Source organism: Cyphellophora attinorum (genome assembly GCF_001299255.1).
Source record: "Cyphellophora attinorum strain CBS 131958 chromosome Unknown Contig58, whole genome shotgun sequence".
Lineage (NCBI taxonomy): Eukaryota > Fungi > Ascomycota > Eurotiomycetes > Chaetothyriales > Cyphellophoraceae > Cyphellophora > Cyphellophora attinorum.
In genome coordinates, this window is record NW_017253286.1 from 1 (window position 1) to 20,564 (window position 20,564).

Below are 20,564 nucleotides of genomic sequence, written 5' to 3' on the forward strand. Positions count from 1 at the left end.
ACCCTAACCCTAACCCTAACCCTAACCCTAACCCTAACCCTAACCCTAACCCTAACCCTAACCCTAACCCTAACCCTAACCCTAACCCTAACCCTAACCCTAACCCTAACCCTATACTGGGGGTCTCTAAAATAGCCTGTATATAAATTATATCCGTGACCATTAACCTATAGTCACTCTGTTGGTTCTATACACTATTCTATAGATAGGGGATATTAATTCTATACTGCTTGGTCTTATCTTGATCTTTAATATTCTTATTCTTATAGTCATTCTAAAACTCTTCCCCTTTTAAATACTTGTGTATGATGGTGATTACTAATTATTAGTATAAACTAATGTTTAACCACACCCCTATCCTGATTACACTCTTATTATGAATTAATTAACATACCTAATTTAATGTTCACTCAGAGTCCTCTACCTCTTTCCACTATATATATCTATAAGTGGTGTACACACTATAATGGCCCACTAATAATTACTTCTTAAATAGCTGTGCTAACTATAAATATCATATTAATAACTCACTTACCTTATATAGTAAATACTAATAAATGATCTTGGTACTATTGTTAAATAAATACTCTTTATAGTATATGATGATAAATATTATGTATCTCTCTTTAATAAATATATTGTGTTGACTCTTTGTATAGGTGTTATAATACTAGATACTTATTAATTTAGGCGCTTGGCTGGGCTGGCCATCTATTATATATATATATATATTAATTTCTCTTTAAATTATTAGATTGCCTATATATATTGTTAAACATGACTAGTATATAACTTGCTGCTACTCATTATAAATTCAGACTGCCCACTAGCTATATTCATAACCTGATTAAACTGCTATTGCTCTCTAACCATGAATATATACCAGGCATTGTATTCTATAAAATAAAATCTAAGTCAGCTCTCACTGAGATTATTACTTATCTGGGTCTATGGAATCTTGAGTACACAGTTGAACTCACCTAACTGTTCTAGTAGCAATAATAATATAAATATATCCTTAATTAATATCTATTAACACTTTATCACTATACCATGTACCTACTCATGAAACTGGTCCATACTGAATTGGATATCCTGATATAATACAGTTAACTTCTCTTACTAAATATAACTGCCTGCTATAGTGGTGTACTAGATCTTTAAACTATATTGTTATGTGCTATACACCTAATATATTATGTATGGCTGGTCCTTCACTATGAACTTGTTGATTATGGATTTAATCTGGCTAATATATCTCTTAGGGCTATAGTCTACATTATATAACACCACTATCATGTACGCTAATTTCACTACCACGAATAATTTAGGTGTGTAATTTTTCGCGATAATCTATATGTACTACTTAATATTGACTGTGATTACTATTAATGCACTTAACACAATGCTGTGGAAATAGTTATTCTTTAACTAGGGCTTAAACAACTCGATCTATATCTTCAATTTATATTAATTAATAGGTCGTATCAGTGTTAACATCTTCTATGGATGCTAGAGCACTATATCTATTATGTTATTCTCTTCCTTATTATTATCAGAACTATTCTCTAGAGATATAGTGAATAAATCCTTCTTGGACTTAGTGTGCATAGCAGTCTGGGTGGTATTAATAAATATCTCCTACTATAACTACTAGTGATTAGTTAATTAATATCTAGATTACTTATTCTATGATATATTCTATATCTAGTATATATATACCATAATCTAATGAAAAACTTAATAATACTGCTCTTACATGTTATTCTCTATTCTTATCTAGAATGGTGTTTAACTGACTTCATCTCTTAGCTTTTTATTAATGTGAAATTAACTAAAAAATAGATAATACTGATTAATAATGATCTCTTATATAATCTGGATTATGTGGTTAAAACTTTAATATATTGCTTACAGAACTGGATCTCTATCTATCTTAGGCAATGCTGACTACTTAATTAACTGGTCCCACTAAAATCTAGCTAAATATATTGCCTACTCTATGTATTCTAACTATTAATTAGTGTCCAACTTGGTCCTTATGGCTATAATAGCTTGCTGCTATTCTAACTTAGCACTCTTTTCCTTAATCTATCACTATATATACTCTGCTAGTGTCTTAGTCTATTCACTACCTAGAGAGTCACTAGAGTGGGGTTTATATAGCTATATCTCATAATATCCTCAAAATGAGCTATATGTGAATATTTATTAATATAGAATAGTCCACTATAGCTGCTGCACACTGGTCTACTGTAGTTATAATCCACTATAATCATGAGAATTCACCTATCTATATACCCCCTAGTAATGTTATTTCATTCCCCTTACTTCACAACACATATACCTGTATGGCTCTCTATTAGTACTGACCTCTACATATCATAATCCCTGCTTAGATTCTCCTAACTCATTAATAGCTAATTCAACTCCTAATTATTGGAAATACTCCTTAATATCTTTTGTTTAGCGAATGGTATAAGGATATTTCTATTGTATTTATATGTGTATTATCTAATATATACTACCATCTAATATGTATTAACATTAAAAATGCGTATTGAATTAACTGTCTATAATAATATCAATATAGTATAATGTGTATATAATAACTGCCCACCTGGGAATATATATAATTAAATCTATAGTGTGAAAAACAATAGCTTAACTTGAGTCTTATATAGAAAGTGTAGTACATAACGTGATAAATGTGTGGTATATAACATAATAAATAGAGTATCCTTGAATTGATTATGTGACTATTGTGTGTGTCTTAATATTATATAGTCTCTTATATATTCACCTTATGGTTACTGACTCTCTCACTATATTATCTTAACTAGACATATATTTCTATATCTTATATACATAATATAATATAGTTGTGATTGTTCTGGATAATTGTCTAATAGACTATAAACTCACTTCTAAATATTTATATTCTAATCTACCCTTTTGTTATATATTGATTAATAGTGGTTAAAAGACTGTGAATTATGTTATTAAGAGTGGCTAGATGAAGATTGCTGTATTTAGAGTTCTTATAGATGTTTTTATTTTTATTATTACAGAAGTGAGAAGGCTATATAATTATTAGTTTAATCTTTAATTAGAAAAGGTAGACTACTCACAGGATTTAAGACTGAAGCTATTTTAACTATGATTTATTTATTTATTTAATTAGTAGGATGATCTACCAAGCTATTTAATCAATAGATTTTAGATCATAATTATATGCCTAAAGGCGAGCAAAACCTTTAGATAGTAAATATAAGTACTTCACTTAGGCTATAGAATAGTGAAGAAAGAAATATAAAAAGAATACAATAGTACACGCAAGAGATCCCAATCTTGAGGTATCTATATACATAAAAAGTAAAAAGGAGACTGGCCTCACAAGGATTTAAACCTTAAACCTTGCCTATGATCTATGTCCTGATTGAACCACTGTGTCAAGTATTATGAATAGTGCTAGCCTCTTCTAATACTTGATATAGCGGTCTAGACCTCTTTATAAATCATTGGATAAGTATATTATACTATTAGATCATAAGGCCTATAAAATATATGAGTATCTGTGTGCTAATTTTGAACTATAACTTAAGGGATAGAATATAACAAGTATAAATACAAGTCAATCTAAGTCTCTAAGTATGTAAAAAGTAATAAAGCAAAAAAATAAAAAGTATTGGTCTTGCGAGGACTTGAACCTTGAACCTTGCTTGTGATCTATATCCTGATTAGGCCACATAGTCAGTTTAGTCATGGTGTTAGCCCCTTCCTAAGTCTGATAGAGTGGCCCAGACCTCTTTATGAATTATTGGATAGATATATTATACTATTAGACCACAAGGTCTATGAGATGTGAGTATTTGTGTGCTAATTTTGAATAAGAATTAAGAGTGTTAAATATAATAAGTATAGATATAGACTAAGTCTGACCTCTAAGTATATAAAAAGCAAAAAAGTAGAAAGGAGCTGGTCTTATAAGAACTTAAATCTTGGACCTTGTCTATGATCTATATTCTGACTATACTATTATTTAGATAGAATTAATATCAGCTACAAGTTTTATTAGAACAATAGTCTAGATCTCTTTATAGATTGTTAGATAGATATATTATACTATTAGACTATAAGGCCTGTAAGATGTAAGTATTTATGTGCTGATTTTAAATAAGAACTAAGAGTGTTGAATATAATAAGTATAGATATAGGTCAAGTCTAATCTTCAAGTACATAAAAAGTAAAAAAGTAGAAAGAAGCTAGCCTTACAAGGACTTGAATCTCGAACCTTGCTTATAATCTATATCCTGATTAGACCACTTGGTTAGTTTTAGTCATGATACTAGCTTACTCAAGAAGGCTTTCTGAGTGGTCTAGATCTCTTTATAGATTATTAAATAAATATATCATAACTATTAGACTACAAGGTCTATAAGATGACTATATCTGTGTACTGATTTTAAAATAGTTCTCCTGAGATTAAATATATAAAGGATAAATAGAAATTCTTTAAGCACTTATATAACTTGAATTAGGCTTTAATCTACCTAAAAAGTAAAAAGGATTGATCTTGCAAGGACTTGAACCTTAAACCTTACCTATAATTCACGTTCTAATTAGGCCACTTGAGTATATCCTCTTTATTATAAGTCACTTTGAGAAGGATATACTTGAGTAGCCCAGACCTCTATATAAATTATTAGATAGACATATTATACTATTAGACTATAAGGCTAGAGATATATATATATCTAGATGCTAATTTAGAATTAAAAGTAAACACATTAAATATATCAAGACTATATGATCACTATGTTAATAGTCAGCCTGTGTGTATAGAGAATAAAAGAGGATTAGTCTTATAGAGGGTCAAGCTACTCTTGGATCTCTATGTCCTGCTACTATAATAGGGGTCAGGCCATTAGATAGAGAAGCTAGAGAGAGAGGGTAAGGGAGGAAGGAAGGGTAAGAGAGAGAGCTAAAGGAAGAGGAAGAGATGTGTTGAAGAATTTGACTCTTCAGCCTGGTTGCCTCACAGCCTAATTATCTTGGCATAGGAGCTTGGGTGGTGGATATACATCAGTAGTCTACAACTTCTATTAGGGGTATTATGAGGGACTGTACTACATGAACCATGCTGTTTTTAGATATTACCAGTGGGTCTGTCATAACAATGTGGCCTAGATAGCCTGCACCACCTCTAAAACATGAACACGTAATTGCGCACTCAATATGAGCCGTCGCACATTACAGATAGTGGTAATTAACTCACCAGGTCACCACGATCATGTGCATCTAACATTGTATATGTTCTTACCTCCTGCTCAAGGCACGCGTCTCATTGAAATTGTGTGTCCGCCACCAATGAAATCGTGTCACGATTTTCCTATGCTTGGCACGCGGTTGTATGGGCGCGGCCATTGAAATTGAGTGAATTTCATTGGGGTATGTTGGGTAGCACTACTACCCCTCTACGTTATGGTTTAGAATGTGAGTTAGATGCATTGACATATCTGGTTAAGCATAATCATCATGAGCAAGTGTAAAAAATGGTTCCTGTCTGTGCATCCTCTAGATAGGACTTAAGTGGTGTGCCTGGATTTTGTGAGGAGGTGATGTGGTGCGTGACACCTTGACCACTAATCATGTCGCCGCAATGACCAGCAGGGCTAGGGTTACAATGGCCATGAAACTCCTTTAAGCCTTGTGCAGCCTTGTTCAGTTGTATGGGCGGCTTGGCACATTGATGATCAATGCCGTCCCCAATGATGTGTAGGTGTACAGGAACATAAGATCTCGGAGCCGGCTGTGCGGTACGCACAGCCTGTCTCGTCTACGTCGTTAAAGACTACTTCGCTCGTGACAAAGCGTCGCGTCCACGCCATGCGGACTATACGCCTCGATGTCGGGCTTGAAACTTAGTTCACAGGCCGAGGAGTGCGGAGTGCTTGATAACACCGCGCGCTCAAACACTGTGGCTTGTGCTCAGGAGACTACGTAAGCACACTAACTGCTACCATAGTCTCGGCAGTAATTATCAATATCGACCGCGAAGCACGCAAACAACGGGTACCACCACATGTACTGCGCGTTATTGAGGCCGTCATCCGAATACCCAATGAGTCCTTGATGAGTCGGATCTGTCTCTGGCAGAAGGTCACAGAAGCCGACAAAGCTACCTTCTTCTCCACGGTCGCTAAATGCTATAAGTTGTAAGTGCGGATTCACCGATTTGAATAGAGTAGATCGACGTACCAAATCGATTGTCTCGAGTTTTGACAAAGATAAACTCCTCGGGCAAACTGCAGATAGTCCCAGAGGGGCTGCCTTTGAGGTTGAACTGATCGAACTTCGAGAACGACTCATGCCAGAAGTTTGGATTCGGTAACAAGTCAGGCCCAACATAGAACGACAGCGATGTGTTGTAGTCATGAGGCTTTGGCGCCATAATGTCGAAGTTGGCATTACGACCATAAACAGCTAGTGCTCCAGATCTTGGGACTTCGCCGTCTCGATCTGTCCTAGAGATATAGAACGTTGGATCCTGCGTTACATCGGGAGGAAAGTCCCAGTAGGAGCGTTCTCCGGAGGATTGCTGCCGTCGCCCTCCTCCTCTTCATCTGTCCACGACGGTGGGGGCTCGATTTTCTCGAAATACATGTCGTACGTCGTCTGATCGACCACAGTGCGCCCTCCGCTCAAAGGGGGATTCCCACGCATACAATCAAGAATGTCGTTCTTGGAGATATAGGTCAGTATCTCGTGCTCCTGTTTCGTGTTGCGGCCTTACCCAAGCATCGTCTTCGCATGAGTTGAGACCCCCATCGTGCCGTCTGCTAAACCTCAGTCTGACACCCGGCACAGGCTCAACGGCCAAGTGACAATCATCACCCTGAACAGGGCAAAGCTCTTCGCACATGAGTTGTTTCATCAGTGGCAGCAGCTTGTCATCGAAGGCCAGTCCAGCATCACCGTATTGCTCGTCGCTGATGAAGTCGGATTGAGGAGTGAGTTGGCAGGCTGTATTCTGTCGTCGCAAGAGATGCACTTCTTGGGCTGTCTGTTGTGCTATAGCAGCAGCGCTGAGGAACGCCACGAGCTTTATCGGTCTCATTGGTCTATATGAGAACTGTTTGCAGCCGGTCTTGTTACTCTACACCAACGACCTTAGGCCGAAGTATCTTATACCTCCCAGGTAACATCAGGGCTATGAAATGTAACTCTGGCGCAGTAAAACATAACTGATTACGAATTCTCAGAATAGCGTTGAGGACAGCATTTCATATAGACTGTGAGTTTTGGATTACTATAGCTGGACTTGGCTTTCTATAAACATCTTCGCGATTTCATTCGCTACTACGATTAGTCATGTGTCTAACACTTCTGAAACACGAGAAGCTCCATCAGTCCAGATACGGCGAAGGAAACTCGCACGGTGATACGTTCCCGGCGCGGTGGCCTGATCACTCGCAGCAGCAGAAGGACGGTTTATAGTAGAGCACTAAGTCATGATTACCAGCGCTTGCCCAGCTCCGCCGATCTGTCAAGAAGTGCAAAATGGCAGCTAAACGCGCAAATGGCGCCACGTTCTTTTAGTACCTAAAGTCGGGATCGACGGTTTGTTCTCTTGCTATAGGGCTGGAATCAAAACCCCATACAACAACTCATTCATTATTCACGATGCGCCTACTGCTGTCCATTCTACTGTGTCTCTCGTTCGCCAACCCTTTGTTTGCACAGCCTCAGTCTCAGAACTTTGTGGACGACACGGGGGGCGGCGACACAGCATGGCAGACCGTTCTTACGGATGTCTGGGCAGAAGCGAGAGCATTAGTTGAATTCGCTCTGAATCAACCCCTTAACCACGTTAGCTGGCATTTCGGATTCGGACTTGAAAACCCAGATCGTGAAACTGTACGGCGTAAGTCACAAACCACCCAAGAATTATCGCTCGTTCTCACGGCTCTGCAGTGGTTTTCAGAAACTTGCGCGAGTTCTCTGAGCATCCCCCTGACGATCTTCGACTACACAAGGTAAGAATATCTCGTGATAGCTTGACAGTTGAGCGCTAAAACGAACTCAGCATGGCGATATTCCCAACGTCGTTGCTTGAACTGGGAGTGAAGGGATCCTTTTCACGCCATTATTCTTCGAGGACGCGGTGGGGACCTTCGAAACTACACCACTTGGGGCCGCTATAAACGAAGAACAGTGGGAGAGGATAAGGAACAGCCGCGCGGCTGTCGTTCTGCACGAAGTGTGTGGCCCCACCCTAAAGACACTTCTTATTGAGTGCTAAGAGCATATCAGGCTTTGCACTACGTGACTATGCGTGATCAAACCATCATTCCCTTCGACGGATTTCCAGAAGCATTCCGGAACGCCTATCATGCAGCGGTCGCACGGCGAGGGCGCCGAGCTGGAATTTGGATTCGCGACTTATACCCCGCGGACTTCCGCAACCCAGTAAGTTACAGAGCATCTCTTTGGCGCGGTACAGCCGTATGCGTGCTGTTTTGCGCTCGAGCTTACTGATCGGTTCCATAGGCAGTGGACGCAGAAACCACACTCGTAGAGGACTGGCTCGATCGCCGAGCATACGGATTCCTTGACACTGGAAACCTTGTAATGCGACTCTCTTGGGGACGCTATGCAGCCTTGCTCAACGTGAACAACTACCTTCTTTTTGCTCTCTGTAAGACTATCCCAACGTGCAAAGTCCCTATATAGCAGTTCTTGCGTGGAAATGTGCCTGGAGATTGCACGAACACAAGCAACTAACTAATCTTCTGTTTAGCCGCGTTCATAAATCGCGAGACGAACTGGCCAGGCGACGAGCTGAACCCTTTCCCACTGCCGGAGCACCCAGATGCCTGGACACCAATAGCAACAGACCCTGATGAGTTTGACGTTATTGTCAGCCCGGCGCTGGTGCCAGAGATGCACGCATTCGCTGAGATCTCAGCAACATACGGCTTGAATTCCGGTATAAGCTCGGGCACATTCCCTTTCAAGCGTTCCAAGGCTCGTAGAGAGTTGCAGAAGGGCCAAGACTGTCTCGAGTATGGTCTGAGGGTCGGTAATGGGCTCCGTATGGGTGCAGCTGTCGACTCAGACATAGCATTTGGTATGCAACAGCAGATCAAAGTAGCTTACTAGGCAAAGGCCTAGGGCAGGGGTTGTACAGAGGTGCGACCATCTCAAAGTCCACTTGTAGTTTCACGTAAAGTCTATACTGGCGTGATGAAGATCGAATAACCACGGCGATGTTGAGTAGAGCAGGCGCTCCAGAACTCCAGGTCGCGTCGATCGGCTTCTCATCCCAATGACATGTGCCTGCGACTCCGAGGGATGCACAGGATGAGCGCTTGTCACTGGCTTTCCAGCGGCACTATTCCGAGACGCTGATCGAACAACGTATGCCTCTATAGCACAGTGCAACATTTTTGCAGTATCTGACGAGGAATTGCGGTGGCCACGCATCTTGATGAGCGCCTGCGCGCCTCGACTGTGTTCACCAGTAGGGCGTCGTCCTCTTGCCGCTTGTCTCAATACGTCGCATGCTCCCAGGAGCAGCACAAGCAGCAATGTCTCGTCTGACAGCCTCTCTTCTGCATCACTGAGAGCTGAACGAGCTGCAGATACTGCCTCGATGGTTGCAATGCAAGGCGGTCCTCTATCAAGCCGCAAGCCGAATGCTGCGTATGTGATGTTGATTGCAAGAGCGCCGATGGCCTGATTGAGATACAGCTTCGATTCATTGCGGTAGGAATCATGCTGCTGCGGCCGAAGTAGCACAAGGTAACCATTCGCTTCCTCTTCCGGGCTCAGAGTATCCCTGAGTCTCGTCCAAAAGAATGCCAGACAAACTGCCTCTGGATCCGGAAGCTTGCTGATCTGCACTGGCGCTTCCATATCGCTACTACAGACCGAGTGAGCTCTTGTTGGCGCACCAGAGTCTGGCGTTGATTCATGTCCCGGGAACTGTGCATTGGACCTTTCTTGCCGCCGTACACGCGCCCTTCGCTCGCGATTGGAGTTTTTGGCTGCTTGGACGTTCTGACACTTCCACAAACTCTGGTCGAGCTGTGCGTACCCTGAGCAATGTCGGCCAGTCCTGGTGCAATTATTACAGAATGGCGCCAGACGATCACACTGCTTGCTAGGTCAGCACTGCGCATGTACGCTGCCGAGAGCCAGAGTCAACGTACCGCTAGATGTCGCACACGACAAGTCCCGCATCCTTTGCTTGGACCATTGTAGACCATTGCAGTGCCATGCGGACTCGCATGGGCTCGATGCGAAGCACCTCTTCCACCAAGTCATCCAAAGGTCGTCCTCAATTTAGTTTTGCCCTGCATGACATCAACATCGCCGTGCAAGTGGAAACCAAGCGACCAACCAACGATCACACGCAAGGCAGACCTTTTCAGGACTAGCGCCGTTGCTTGTCGGCTCGCTTCCTACTGGTCCTCAATCATGCCACAACGCGCTACAACATTGTACAACTGTCGCGAAGACGACTGCAATCACGATTGTAGAGTCGCTCGATCTGTAAGAATCATCATGATGCTCGTCCTCCGAACCATGTCGTCTCCAAATAAAGCTGTTCAAGGATTCAAGTCTGCACAGACCTTAAATATATATGCCTTTTAGCATCTTTGCATCCAAGAGCTCTGTACATCAGAATACCCCAGCCTCGATATCTTCTGTATACTATAAAACACAGCCATGTCATCGCCCAACCTCTTCAAAGTCTGCCGCCATGTCTCTCCCGATTGTCCCGTTGAAAGCTCAATCTATGGCTACTACCCAAGTTTGGGTGGCAACGCATTCTTCCTGGCTTGGTTTGCAGCCATGCTGGTTGTCAACACCCTTCTCGGTATCAAATTCAAACGCTGGGCGTATATGACGGCAGTATCCTTGGGTTGCATCTCCGAGGTCATCGGCTACGCCGGCCGGGTCATCCTTCACAAGAATCCGTACAGCAAGGCGGGATTCGACATGCAAATTGTTTGTCTGGTCATTGCCCCTGCCTTCTTTGCAGCGGGCATCTACTTGATGCTCAAGCACTTGACGTTGTTCTTCGGACCATCCGACTCGCCCATCAACCCACGGCTCTACACCTGGATTTTCATCAGCTGCGACGTCGTATCGCTCATACTCCAGGGAGCTGGAGGGGGCATCTCAGCCACAGCAGACTCCTATGCGACGCAACGCAGCGGAAACAACGTCGCTCTTGCCGGCATCGTCTTTCAGGTCTTTACTCTCCTGGTCTTTGCTGGCATGGCGGGACTATACTGTTATCGACGCCAGCAACGGCTGAAAGGGCATTCGAAACATGAGGAAGATGCTGATGCGCCCGAAACGACTCGCAACGTCCAGGTCTATATCTTCAGTCTGATATTTGCGTACCTCTGCATTCTGACGAGGTGTAGTTATCGAATCGCCGAAATGGCAGGTGGCTGGCGCAATCCGATCATGCTGAGTGAGACTTACTTCATGGTGTGTGACGGTGCGATGATCGCTTTGTCAACCGCAACAATGATCTTTTGCCATCCAGGACTGTACTTCGCCTAGTCGTACGTCGGCTGGATCGTTCTCCTGGGGCCGCCTCGCGACTGGTCTTTTCGCGAACGGGGTCTCCGGCTATCGTGCGCGTCGACATTGCGTTGGAATAGATCCGGCACTTAGGGAGAAGACAGTTCCATCAACGGAACCGGGAACTTCCGATAACAATAGTTAGGCACACATACGCCGAATCGTCGCTTCTTCCCAGCCAAATCAGCTCGACCGCTCTTGCGTATTTGCATGTACATTCAAAGCTTTCCCGATCGTTGTGACCAAATCGAAGACGTGACTATTCGAGAAAATCTCAGCCCACAACCGCGCCACTGTATCGAGTAGACATGAGATCTGACGCTTCCATTTCGCTGTATCCTCCAGAGCGAATGACGTGCTGGGCACCGGCGGCTCCTCAGGCAAAGCCCACACTGCTGGGTCGACGAAGAAGCTCAAATCTGCAAATGGGTCTGCCGAAGGACTTCTGTACATATTTCTGCTTGTATCGTTGAATGCGATCCCGGTGTCGTCGAAGGGAGACAGGGCCGAGACTTCGCTGTCACTAAAAGCACCACTTTCAAGCACGATGTCGCGCAGAATCTGCAAGATATTCTTTTCCTGGTACGTCAAAGACGAGGCATCGATTGTGTCGCCGAGAGCCGTGAGCCATTTGCTGATGATCACGGCGCACTCGAGTGTGCACAAGGACTGATTGACGCTCCATAGCATGGTTTGACTCCTGGCAACGAATTTAATTCCTAGACGTACAGGCACGCTTAACGCATGAATAGCCTGGAGAAGGGGAGAGGTGAGTTCGGCAGAACGGACAAGAGATCGATCAGCAGTGAAGACACGGGCGATTGTAGCCTCATCCCGTGTTGCAAGATGCCTGCAAGGCCCTAGGTCCAGGTGGAGTCGAATCCAGGCCATACGCAAGCACGCAATCGAGTTGAAAGAGATCGGGCCCATTGAGCCATCCGCTACGATCGTGGACTCCGGGCAACGTTCCCAGAGGACTTGCCACCTGTGCAAAGCCTTTACCAGGCGCGTGGTCTGACTCGGATCGAGGTGATCCGTCCCAAACGGGTAGCCTTGTCGCAGATAGTAGATGCACTGCAGGATCCCAAAGATCATAGCATAGAGCCCAAGAGGCGACATAGATGCTTCGCCATCTGGTTCGTCCGAGAAGAGCCCTGCAAAAGCTTTCTGGAATGGCAGATGAACAATCTTCGTGGCGTTTCGCGCTTCAAGCCATCGTTCGGCAGTCGGAGCAGCCCATTCACGGGCTGAGCTAGGCGTGTAGCCCTGGACGTCGGCCGAGGATATCGGAGGTACGGTGTTATAGGCGAGACTCTGCAAAGACGTGAAGCAGTAGGCAATGTTTCGGACTCTTCTCCGACGTTCGTGCTCAATCCACGCAGTCCATCGGTCCTGAAGCGGCATGGACTCGTCATCAGTGGGTTGAAGATCGAATACGGCCTCGGTCCTGACGAGACCGGCTAAGAGGCTTTGCAGCATCATGGTCTCGCCCAAGAGGTGCTTTGGTCCCCACGATCCAAAACACATCAATGTAAGCAAAGCCTGCATTGTCTGCCATCGACGAATGTCCTCGGTAAGGCCTCGATTTTCCTGCAAAGCTGGCTGCTCTGGTCCGTTGTTCACGGCGTGCTGGTGATCCAATATCAATGCTTTAGACGCGTGAAAGAACGATGCGCCTGCAACAGGCTCAAAACGAAGCTGTGAGCCAACACTACACATAGCGAAGATCAACTCCAGTGCAGCTTCACTAGGGCGGAAGGTCGCCTTGTGTAGAAATGGCTGATGCTTATAAAAGCTGTTAATACATCTTTCCAGGCAGTGCGACATTGTATGCCTGCTTGGCAGCTGAAATCCCACAGGCAGTACAAACGATTTTTGACTAACCTCGGACTGGATGGCGACATAGTCCTCCGGCGAGATCTTCCAGCAAGGCAGTGAGCTTGATCGATCATGCTGGTCAGATCGGACAGACAGGCTGGTGTCGTTGTGGCGAGACGACGGCAGCGGGGATCCAAGCCTCGAGAACACATTCAACTCTGCACCGTCATGCCTTTCCGAGGGCATCGACATGGAAGTCGCACTGACACTTTGCGCTGCCGCAGGCGATACATGATCGAAGCTAGGTATAGCGTTCGAAGTTTGCAGACCCGCGAAGTCGAGACCGGGGGTATCGATGCTCGTGTAGTCGAACGTAGGCAACGCATCTGCGGGGCCTTCGTTGTGTCCGTTGACTACTGGGATGAGCGTAGCGCCAGCATCTGTGGTCGAAGCAACGTTTGTTGCAGGATTGCCATGCCGAAGCGTTGCCGGAGGCGTGGCAGCGTGTGCAAGCTCATTACTTCGCTCGGATGCGTGCTTCTCGGCTGATGGATATCGGTAGCCGTCGAGGTTCCAAGCGTCGATGCCCAGCGCATTCAAGACGTCTCTGGCGTGATCAGTCGTGCCTGCTCGAGAGTCGGACAGATTATTAAAAGGCGGAGGCCCAATTCCCGAGAACAGCTGCCCCGAATGCCTTTCATCGTCGTTACCACGGCTTCCAGACACGCGCTCATGCGGATGAGATGCACTTTCTCCAGCAGGCTTCTCGTTCTGCCCGTTGTGGTGCAGTTTGCGTCGCTTTGCAGGCTCAATACCATGCACAATCTTCTGATGTCTGGTTAAGAGATCACTGAAGATCATTAGTCGAGGTCTGCGTTAAGAGGTCCTCCACATACTGTCGACTAAAAGCCTGGCCGCACGAGCACGGGTAAGGCGTCTCCTTGGTGTGTCTTCGTTCATGACGTTGTACGTGGTCCACGCGCTTGAAGCGCTTCTCACAAAAGCGACACGGATACTTGGGTAAGTCCTTCTGTTCGGTCTGCTCGACCATGCTTTAGCTATCGTCTATAGGCCGCGCGACGGAGCGCACATCTCATCAACACGGATAGGACGTCGTAAGGGTGTTGCAAGCTCAACAGAATGTGAAGGTCTCGGCACGGAATCTGTGGAGTTGGCAGAAAATGCGGGCAGGGTCTGGGGCTTGGCTAGGACGACTCCCGGCTATCGGCACGGCGACGCCGTTCATCACGGATGGAGCGTTGTGCGTCGCCTGCCACTGCTTTGCTCTTACACCCGTCAGGCATCTGATCACAGAGCATATTACCGAATGCAGCACAAAGAAGCAAGTAATGAACAGATCTATATTTGACCCTCACGCACTCACAAGTGGATCGTTGTCGCCGACAGAAATCTTGTGGCAGAAAGCTAGATTGGAGAAAATTGCTATGACGTCTTTGGACGCGACTCCCTCATTAAACGCGTCAGAACGCGCCTTCCCGCTCTTCGTAATGCGTAGGCTTATTGATCGACAATTTATCATTGCCAACCCAGTCCGCCGTCCAGTCAATCATGCGCGCGAGCGACACTGTCGGGTAGCCGAACAAGCGCTGCGCTGCCAGCGTAGTGTTGTACCACCCGTACTCCGACTCCTCGCCCTCGAAGATGGGAGCTTTGCCGAAGCGCCGCCCAAACTCGTGTGCCGCCATACGCACAGACATATGCTCTGCTCCACCAACGTTCAACGGCGTTGTGGGCGTCGTTGTGTGTGCGAGAGCTCCAAGGATCTGCGCGTTGCTGTCGCCTTGCCAGATGCAGGACGCGTACGCTGTGGCAATCGGGATCGGCTTGCCTTGCTTCACCCAGCCAGCAATGTCATGCAGGACACCATAACGCATGTCGATCGCATAGTTGAGACGAATGATACGTCCAGGTGTGTTGTGCCGCCTTGAGAAGTACCCGAACATCCTCTCGCGCCCAACACAACTCATGGCGTAATCGCCAGCTGGCGCAGGCTGGACACTCTCTTCCCACCCACCGCCAGAAATCGGTGCAAAAGAGTATACGCATAGCGTCGAAAAGACGACGATCTTGGACGACTTGAATCTTTCAGCGACAAGGCTCGGCACATATGTGTTCATGGCCCATGCGAAGCTGGGATCCTCGTCGACACCAAACTTCTTGCCGGCCATGTAGACGATGTTGGCAGCCTCAGGCAGGTTCGTCACCTCTTCCCGGTTCAGCAGATCACACTTGTGTGTCTCCAGGCCCCAGCTCTCAAGACGCTCCTTGAGGCCTGCTTCCGAGAATCTCGCGACTCCGACGATGCGCTTGTTGGGTACCGCTCGTTTCGCCATTCTTGCTATGGTTGGGCCAACTTTGCCGCCAATACCAAGGAACATGATATCGCCGTCAAGTCCTTCGAGTAGAGCCGGAAGCCATACCGGTGGTCTTGACAGCAGCTCTTCTACTGCCTCTTCAGATTCGATCTTGTCGGGCAGATTGTGTGCCTCCAAGTACTTGATCTCGCCCATGACGGTTGGGTGTAGGACTGACGTTCTTCTGCGCAAAGGATCGGGTATATTCCAACAGTCGAGGGAGGCGGCAGAACGTACAAAACAACGACTAGACACAACACTCGCCTTTTGTCTTCCCTTCTCCAGAACAGGATCCACCACCAAGCACAACGCCCACGAGGGCCCCGCACGTCACACGCGACGCAGGAACGCGAGATTTTTGGAGGACCTGTGCGGGCAAGGTGCTTCTCCGACGACCCTGCTGTGGTTGCTTGGCGAATTACCCCAACCGTGTATCGTTCACGCGACGCGAAAGCATTGCACAGCCAGCAAAACATTCGCAGAATCAACAGCCACAATGTCGCCGTCCTGGACTCGCCTGATCCGGTTTATCGCCGAGGAGGATGGTCAGGTGCATTTGGGCGAGGTCGACGCTACTCAATGCCCGGACGTCGGTTTGGCAACCTTCAACAAGGAGCGCGTGGCAGTCAAGCTGATTACAGGCACTGTCTTCGATGGCACAGTGACGTCGACTACTATGCACGTCTCGCAGCTGCTGCCTCCTCTTGAAGTCAGCGACGTCCCGATCATACGCTGCCTGGGACTAAACTACTACGAAGCTGCGAAGGAAGCCAAAGCACCGATCCCAAAAGAGCCTGTGTTGTTCGTGCGGCCACGCACAGCATTGAACGGGCCGCACCCTGCGGCTATCAACATACCGAAGTTCGTACAGGACGGGACAAGCGACTACGAGGCCGAACTAAGCATAGTCTTGTCCAAGACAGGTCGTGATATTTTGGAGGAGGACGCCATGAGCTACGTGCTTGGCTATACCTGCAGCAACGACGTCAGTGCACGGTCGCAACAGTTCAAGAACAGCCAGTGGTCATTCTCGAAAGGTAAGGAGCCCGAGCCGCGCTTGGACTCAGCTAAGACGAACGGCAGGACTTGACGGCTCTTGTCCAATTGGGCCAGTGCTAGTTGCGCCCCCCGAAGTTGCGGATCCTCATCAGCTGCGAATCCGTGCTATACATAATGGTACAGTTGTGCAAGATGCGAACACGGAGTAAGCACTTGCCGGTACGATTAAGGGGGCGAAGCTGACTGTGCGAAGGGATATGATTCATCGAATACCTCAAACGATCGCATTTCTGTCCCAAGGCACCACTCTCGAGCGCGGCACGGTGATTATGACCGGGACAGGGCCGGGTGTAGGATGGTTTCAGGAGCCGAAGATTGCTCTTAAGCACGACGACGACTTCCGGGTCGAGATCGAGGGCATAGGCACTTTAATTAACCGCATCCACTACGAATGAGACAGCTTTGAGACTCAACACACATACATTTCTATCAATTGCGCTCACGCTTGACATGCGCCATCTCCAACCAATATTTTCCGACTTCCTCGCTCTGCCTCAGCACATTACCAATCTTCGCATCTCCGAAACTGACAGCATCCTCTGTCTCATCTGGTGGAAGAGACTGCTCGATAAAGACGAGGTATGTCTGCTTCCCTGGCCCACCGCCATGCACTTTGCTCTCAGATGTGCCCATCTTCGCGATCGCTGCATCTGCCTTGTACATCCGGACTCTAATGACGTGTTCCAGTGATCCGACACTCGAGAGCCACTGATTTGCATACTTCTCCTCCCCTCCGTCTGGCAGGTCGAATCGCATGGAAGTGAGGTAAGGCGCAGCGAATGGAAAGTGTTTCGAGGACATCGCTATCCTGGAGAAGATGTCTCTTGTTGGCTTGCGGAAATGCGTCAAAGCCTCGCCAGTCCACTTCGTCGGCTTATTCAAGGCCGCCATGTAGGCATCGGACGACAAGACTTTGGTGTCGGTTGTGTCGTAATACATCAAGAAGTGATGGCTATTGTCAAGTGCTCGGTATCGGCGGCCTTCAATGAAACCAGGAATAGAGACGCGCTCAGGTACGTGTTCGCAATTGTGCCATTGCTGATATCGTTGCACATACTCGTCGTCGATGTCGGCCCAGAAGGCCATTAGGCCTGTACAACTTTCGGAAGACATCGCAGATTGTGTCAATTATTGAAAGCCCCTGCAGCGCCGTTGACGTGTTCCCGGCTGTTTTTGAATGCGCGTCGGAAGTGTTGTCGAGGTAAACACTAACCAGCCGTTCAGGACTGTTGCGTGCGCTTTCCCCGAACCCTGGAGGAGGTTCCCCATTGTCCAGGGTATCCGCTCCTCCAAAATTCCCTCCAAAAGTATTATGGGGTCCCCACACCCCTCCAGCTCCTCCTCCAAAACCGTCCCAGATTTCCGGATATAATGGTCCAGGCCAGGCCTTTACAAGCATGGATCTGCATCGTCGCTACAAGACTCATCAGTCTCCTTCAACAAGCCATCCATTGTATCATCAGACTGAAGCACAATGTCTCAACTCGATGAAGAGAAGGCACACAGTGCCTACCTCGAGCACGCAGTGCCCGACAGACGTGCAAAAATGGACGTCAAGGGCTATCTCCTATCACGCGTCCCTACCCTGAAGCCAACAGTGGCGAAACCTCCGAACCCTTTCAAGTTGCTGGGACTCTTGAACAAGAAGCACTGGACCTTCTTCGGGGTGGCCATGGCGGCGTGGACATGGGATGCTTTCGTGAGTCGTTAGGGTCTTCCTGCACTGGGGTCTAATCATCTGGCAGGACTTCTTCACCGTGAGCCTTACCACCACCCAGCTTGCGGCCGAGTTCGATGTCACAATCAAAGACATAACATGGGGTCTCACGCTGGTGCTTATGCTTCGATCCATTGGAGCAATCAGTTTCGGTCTTGCATCCGATAGATACGGACGGAAGTGGCCGTTCGTTGTCAACAACATTCTGTTCATCATACTGGAGCTCGCGACTGGCTTCTGCCAGACCTATGATCAGTTCCTTGCATGCCGTGCACTGTTTGGAATTGCCATGGGAGGCATGTATGGCAATGCCGTTGCAACCGCTCTGGAGGACTGTCCATTGGCTGCAAGAGGTCTCATCTCTGGGCTACTCCAGATGGGATACATTGTTGGCTACTTCTTGGCCACAGTCTTCGCTCGTGCCCTTGTCGACACCACATCCCACGGATGGCGACCATACTTCTGGTTCGGTGCCTGTCCGCCTGTGCTGATTATAGCCTGGCGACTGTGCCTCCCAGAGACGGACACCTACATTCATCAGAAGAAAATGGAAAGAGAGAACGAGGGCACTGTCAGCATGCGGTCGTTCATCAAGGAGTCGTCGAAGAACATTAAGACGCACTGGCTGATGTTCGTGTACATGACACTGCTGCTCGCAGGCTTGAACTTCCAAACGCACGGCACGCAAGACCTCTATCCGACCATGCTGCGGAACCAGCTGCAATTCTCGCCCAATGATGTCACTATCACGATGTGCATCTTGAACCTTGGAGGGTTCTGTGGCGGACTGACCGTCGGCTGGCTCAGCAACGTGTTCGGCCGCAGGTTCACGTTGCTTGTAACGTTCGTTATGGCTGGGGCATTGCTGTATCCATACGGCTTTGTCTCCACCAAAGCGGTGGCTGCTGCAGCTTTCTTCGAGCAGTTCTTCATCCAGGGCGCCATGGGTGTCGTGCCCATCCACATGATGGAATTGAGCCCAGGAACTCTGCGTACCTTCGCCGTTGGAACAGCTTACCAGTTGGGCAATCTCATCTCGTCTGCGAGCGTCACTATCGAAGCAGAACTCGGCGAGCAGTATCCTCTGCCACCCACTGCAAAGGGCGTTCAGCGTTACGACTATGGCAAGGTCATGTGTATCTTCACAGCGGCCTGCATTATCTACAACATCGTTATTACCTTCATCGGTCCAGAGAACAGGGGCGCCGACTTCAGTGCCGCGAACCAGGGAGGTATTGTTACGGAGAAGATTGAGGCTTCGCAGAATGTTGGGAGAGACACGTCTGTCGCAGATGATGCGGCAAGTGTTTCAGAGAAGAGGTAAAGCTAGCCACAGGAAGCTGCCGACGAGTACAAATATATCGCTTTATCCGTACCCGGTGTCATCGTTATGCAAAAGTCATGTTCGTGCTTCTTCAAAGCAAATATATTCTGCCTGCATGATAAGTTTCCCAAGGCCGTCTAGGCTTTCATTCCACCTCGACCTCCGCAGGGGGCTTCTTGCTACATAACATTACCACGAATTTTCGCCGTCTCCGCAGCGCCGAGTCTCAAAGCCCGCGGTGACCGCTGCGTATTTGCATATCCAATCAACCAGATCGCAAAGCCATCATGTTTCCGGAAGCGATGCACGAAGGCTAAGCAAATGCATAGCTCTATACAACAGCGATGGCTGAAGCCGTCGGTCACAATTGACAGGAGCACCGCGTTCGTACTCTACACTCCTTGGAAGTCGCCTAAGCTACAGGGGCCAAGCGGGAAGACGTTAACGGGTCTCTCCAAAGGCTCGTTCTGAGAGTCGGGTCCCCCGGGACGACGTTCTCGGAGCCCGGAAGCACGTTGTTCTAGGGGTCAATTGCACCTTCAATCCGCCCATAAAAAGGCTCATGGCAGAGCCTGCCAAGCCCTGAAACTCTCCACTCGATGCAAGAGCGGCACTACCTGCCGACACAGTTGACACTTTCCTTTCACCAGCCACCATCAACAGC

At 47.2% G+C, this 20,564-nt stretch overlaps 8 protein-coding genes across 8 annotated transcripts; 4 read left to right on the forward strand and 4 right to left on the reverse strand.

Moving 5' to 3' along the window:
* Positions 1–6,555: 6,555 nt before the first annotated feature.
* Positions 6,556–7,120, reverse strand: AB675_11020 (uncharacterized protein; the record flags this gene model as incomplete). The annotated part of the gene is made up of 2 exons (XM_018139833.1): positions 6,556–6,744; positions 6,797–7,120. 2 exons carry the CDS (start codon positions 7,118–7,120, stop codon positions 6,556–6,558), a joined length of 513 nt encoding a protein of 170 aa, XP_017994459.1.
* A 566-nt stretch (positions 7,121–7,686) lies between these two features.
* Positions 7,687–9,165, forward strand: AB675_11021 (uncharacterized protein; the record flags this gene model as incomplete). Its single annotated transcript, XM_018139834.1, has 5 exons — positions 7,687–7,927; positions 7,978–8,039; positions 8,317–8,472; positions 8,554–8,701; positions 8,804–9,165. 5 exons carry the CDS (start codon positions 7,687–7,689, stop codon positions 9,163–9,165), a joined length of 969 nt encoding a protein of 322 aa, XP_017994478.1.
* Positions 9,166–10,737: 1,572 nt separating this feature from the next.
* On the forward strand, positions 10,738–11,586 carry AB675_11022 (Sphingoid long-chain base transporter RSB1; the record flags this gene model as incomplete). Its single annotated transcript, XM_018139835.1, has 1 exon — positions 10,738–11,586. One exon carries the CDS (start codon positions 10,738–10,740, stop codon positions 11,584–11,586), a length of 849 nt encoding a protein of 282 aa, XP_017994457.1.
* A 204-nt stretch (positions 11,587–11,790) lies between these two features.
* AB675_11023 (uncharacterized protein) lies at positions 11,791–14,476 on the reverse strand (the record flags this gene model as incomplete). Its single annotated transcript, XM_018139836.1, has 3 exons — positions 11,791–13,392; positions 13,492–14,275; positions 14,322–14,476. 3 exons carry the CDS (start codon positions 14,474–14,476, stop codon positions 11,791–11,793), a joined length of 2,541 nt encoding a protein of 846 aa, XP_017994486.1.
* Positions 14,477–14,906: 430 nt separating this feature from the next.
* On the reverse strand, positions 14,907–15,956 carry AB675_11024 (uncharacterized protein; the record flags this gene model as incomplete). Its single annotated transcript, XM_018139837.1, has 1 exon — positions 14,907–15,956. The coding sequence occupies one exon, from the start codon at positions 15,954–15,956 to the stop codon at positions 14,907–14,909; it is 1,050 nt and encodes a 349-aa protein (XP_017994466.1).
* A 340-nt stretch (positions 15,957–16,296) lies between these two features.
* AB675_11025 (Fumarylacetoacetate hydrolase domain-containing protein 2A) lies at positions 16,297–17,254 on the forward strand (the record flags this gene model as incomplete). Its single annotated transcript, XM_018139838.1, has 3 exons — positions 16,297–16,837; positions 16,884–17,004; positions 17,053–17,254. The coding sequence occupies 3 exons, from the start codon at positions 16,297–16,299 to the stop codon at positions 17,252–17,254; spliced, it is 864 nt and encodes a 287-aa protein (XP_017994461.1).
* Positions 17,255–17,288: 34 nt separating this feature from the next.
* On the reverse strand, positions 17,289–17,945 carry AB675_11026 (uncharacterized protein; the record flags this gene model as incomplete). Its single annotated transcript, XM_018139839.1, has 1 exon — positions 17,289–17,945. The coding sequence occupies one exon, from the start codon at positions 17,943–17,945 to the stop codon at positions 17,289–17,291; it is 657 nt and encodes a 218-aa protein (XP_017994475.1).
* Positions 17,946–18,333: 388 nt separating this feature from the next.
* On the forward strand, positions 18,334–19,900 carry AB675_11027 (Carboxylic acid transporter-like protein; the record flags this gene model as incomplete). The annotated part of the gene is made up of 2 exons (XM_018139840.1): positions 18,334–18,558; positions 18,605–19,900. 2 exons carry the CDS (start codon positions 18,334–18,336, stop codon positions 19,898–19,900), a joined length of 1,521 nt encoding a protein of 506 aa, XP_017994470.1.
* Between the last annotated feature and the right edge of the window lie 664 nt (positions 19,901–20,564).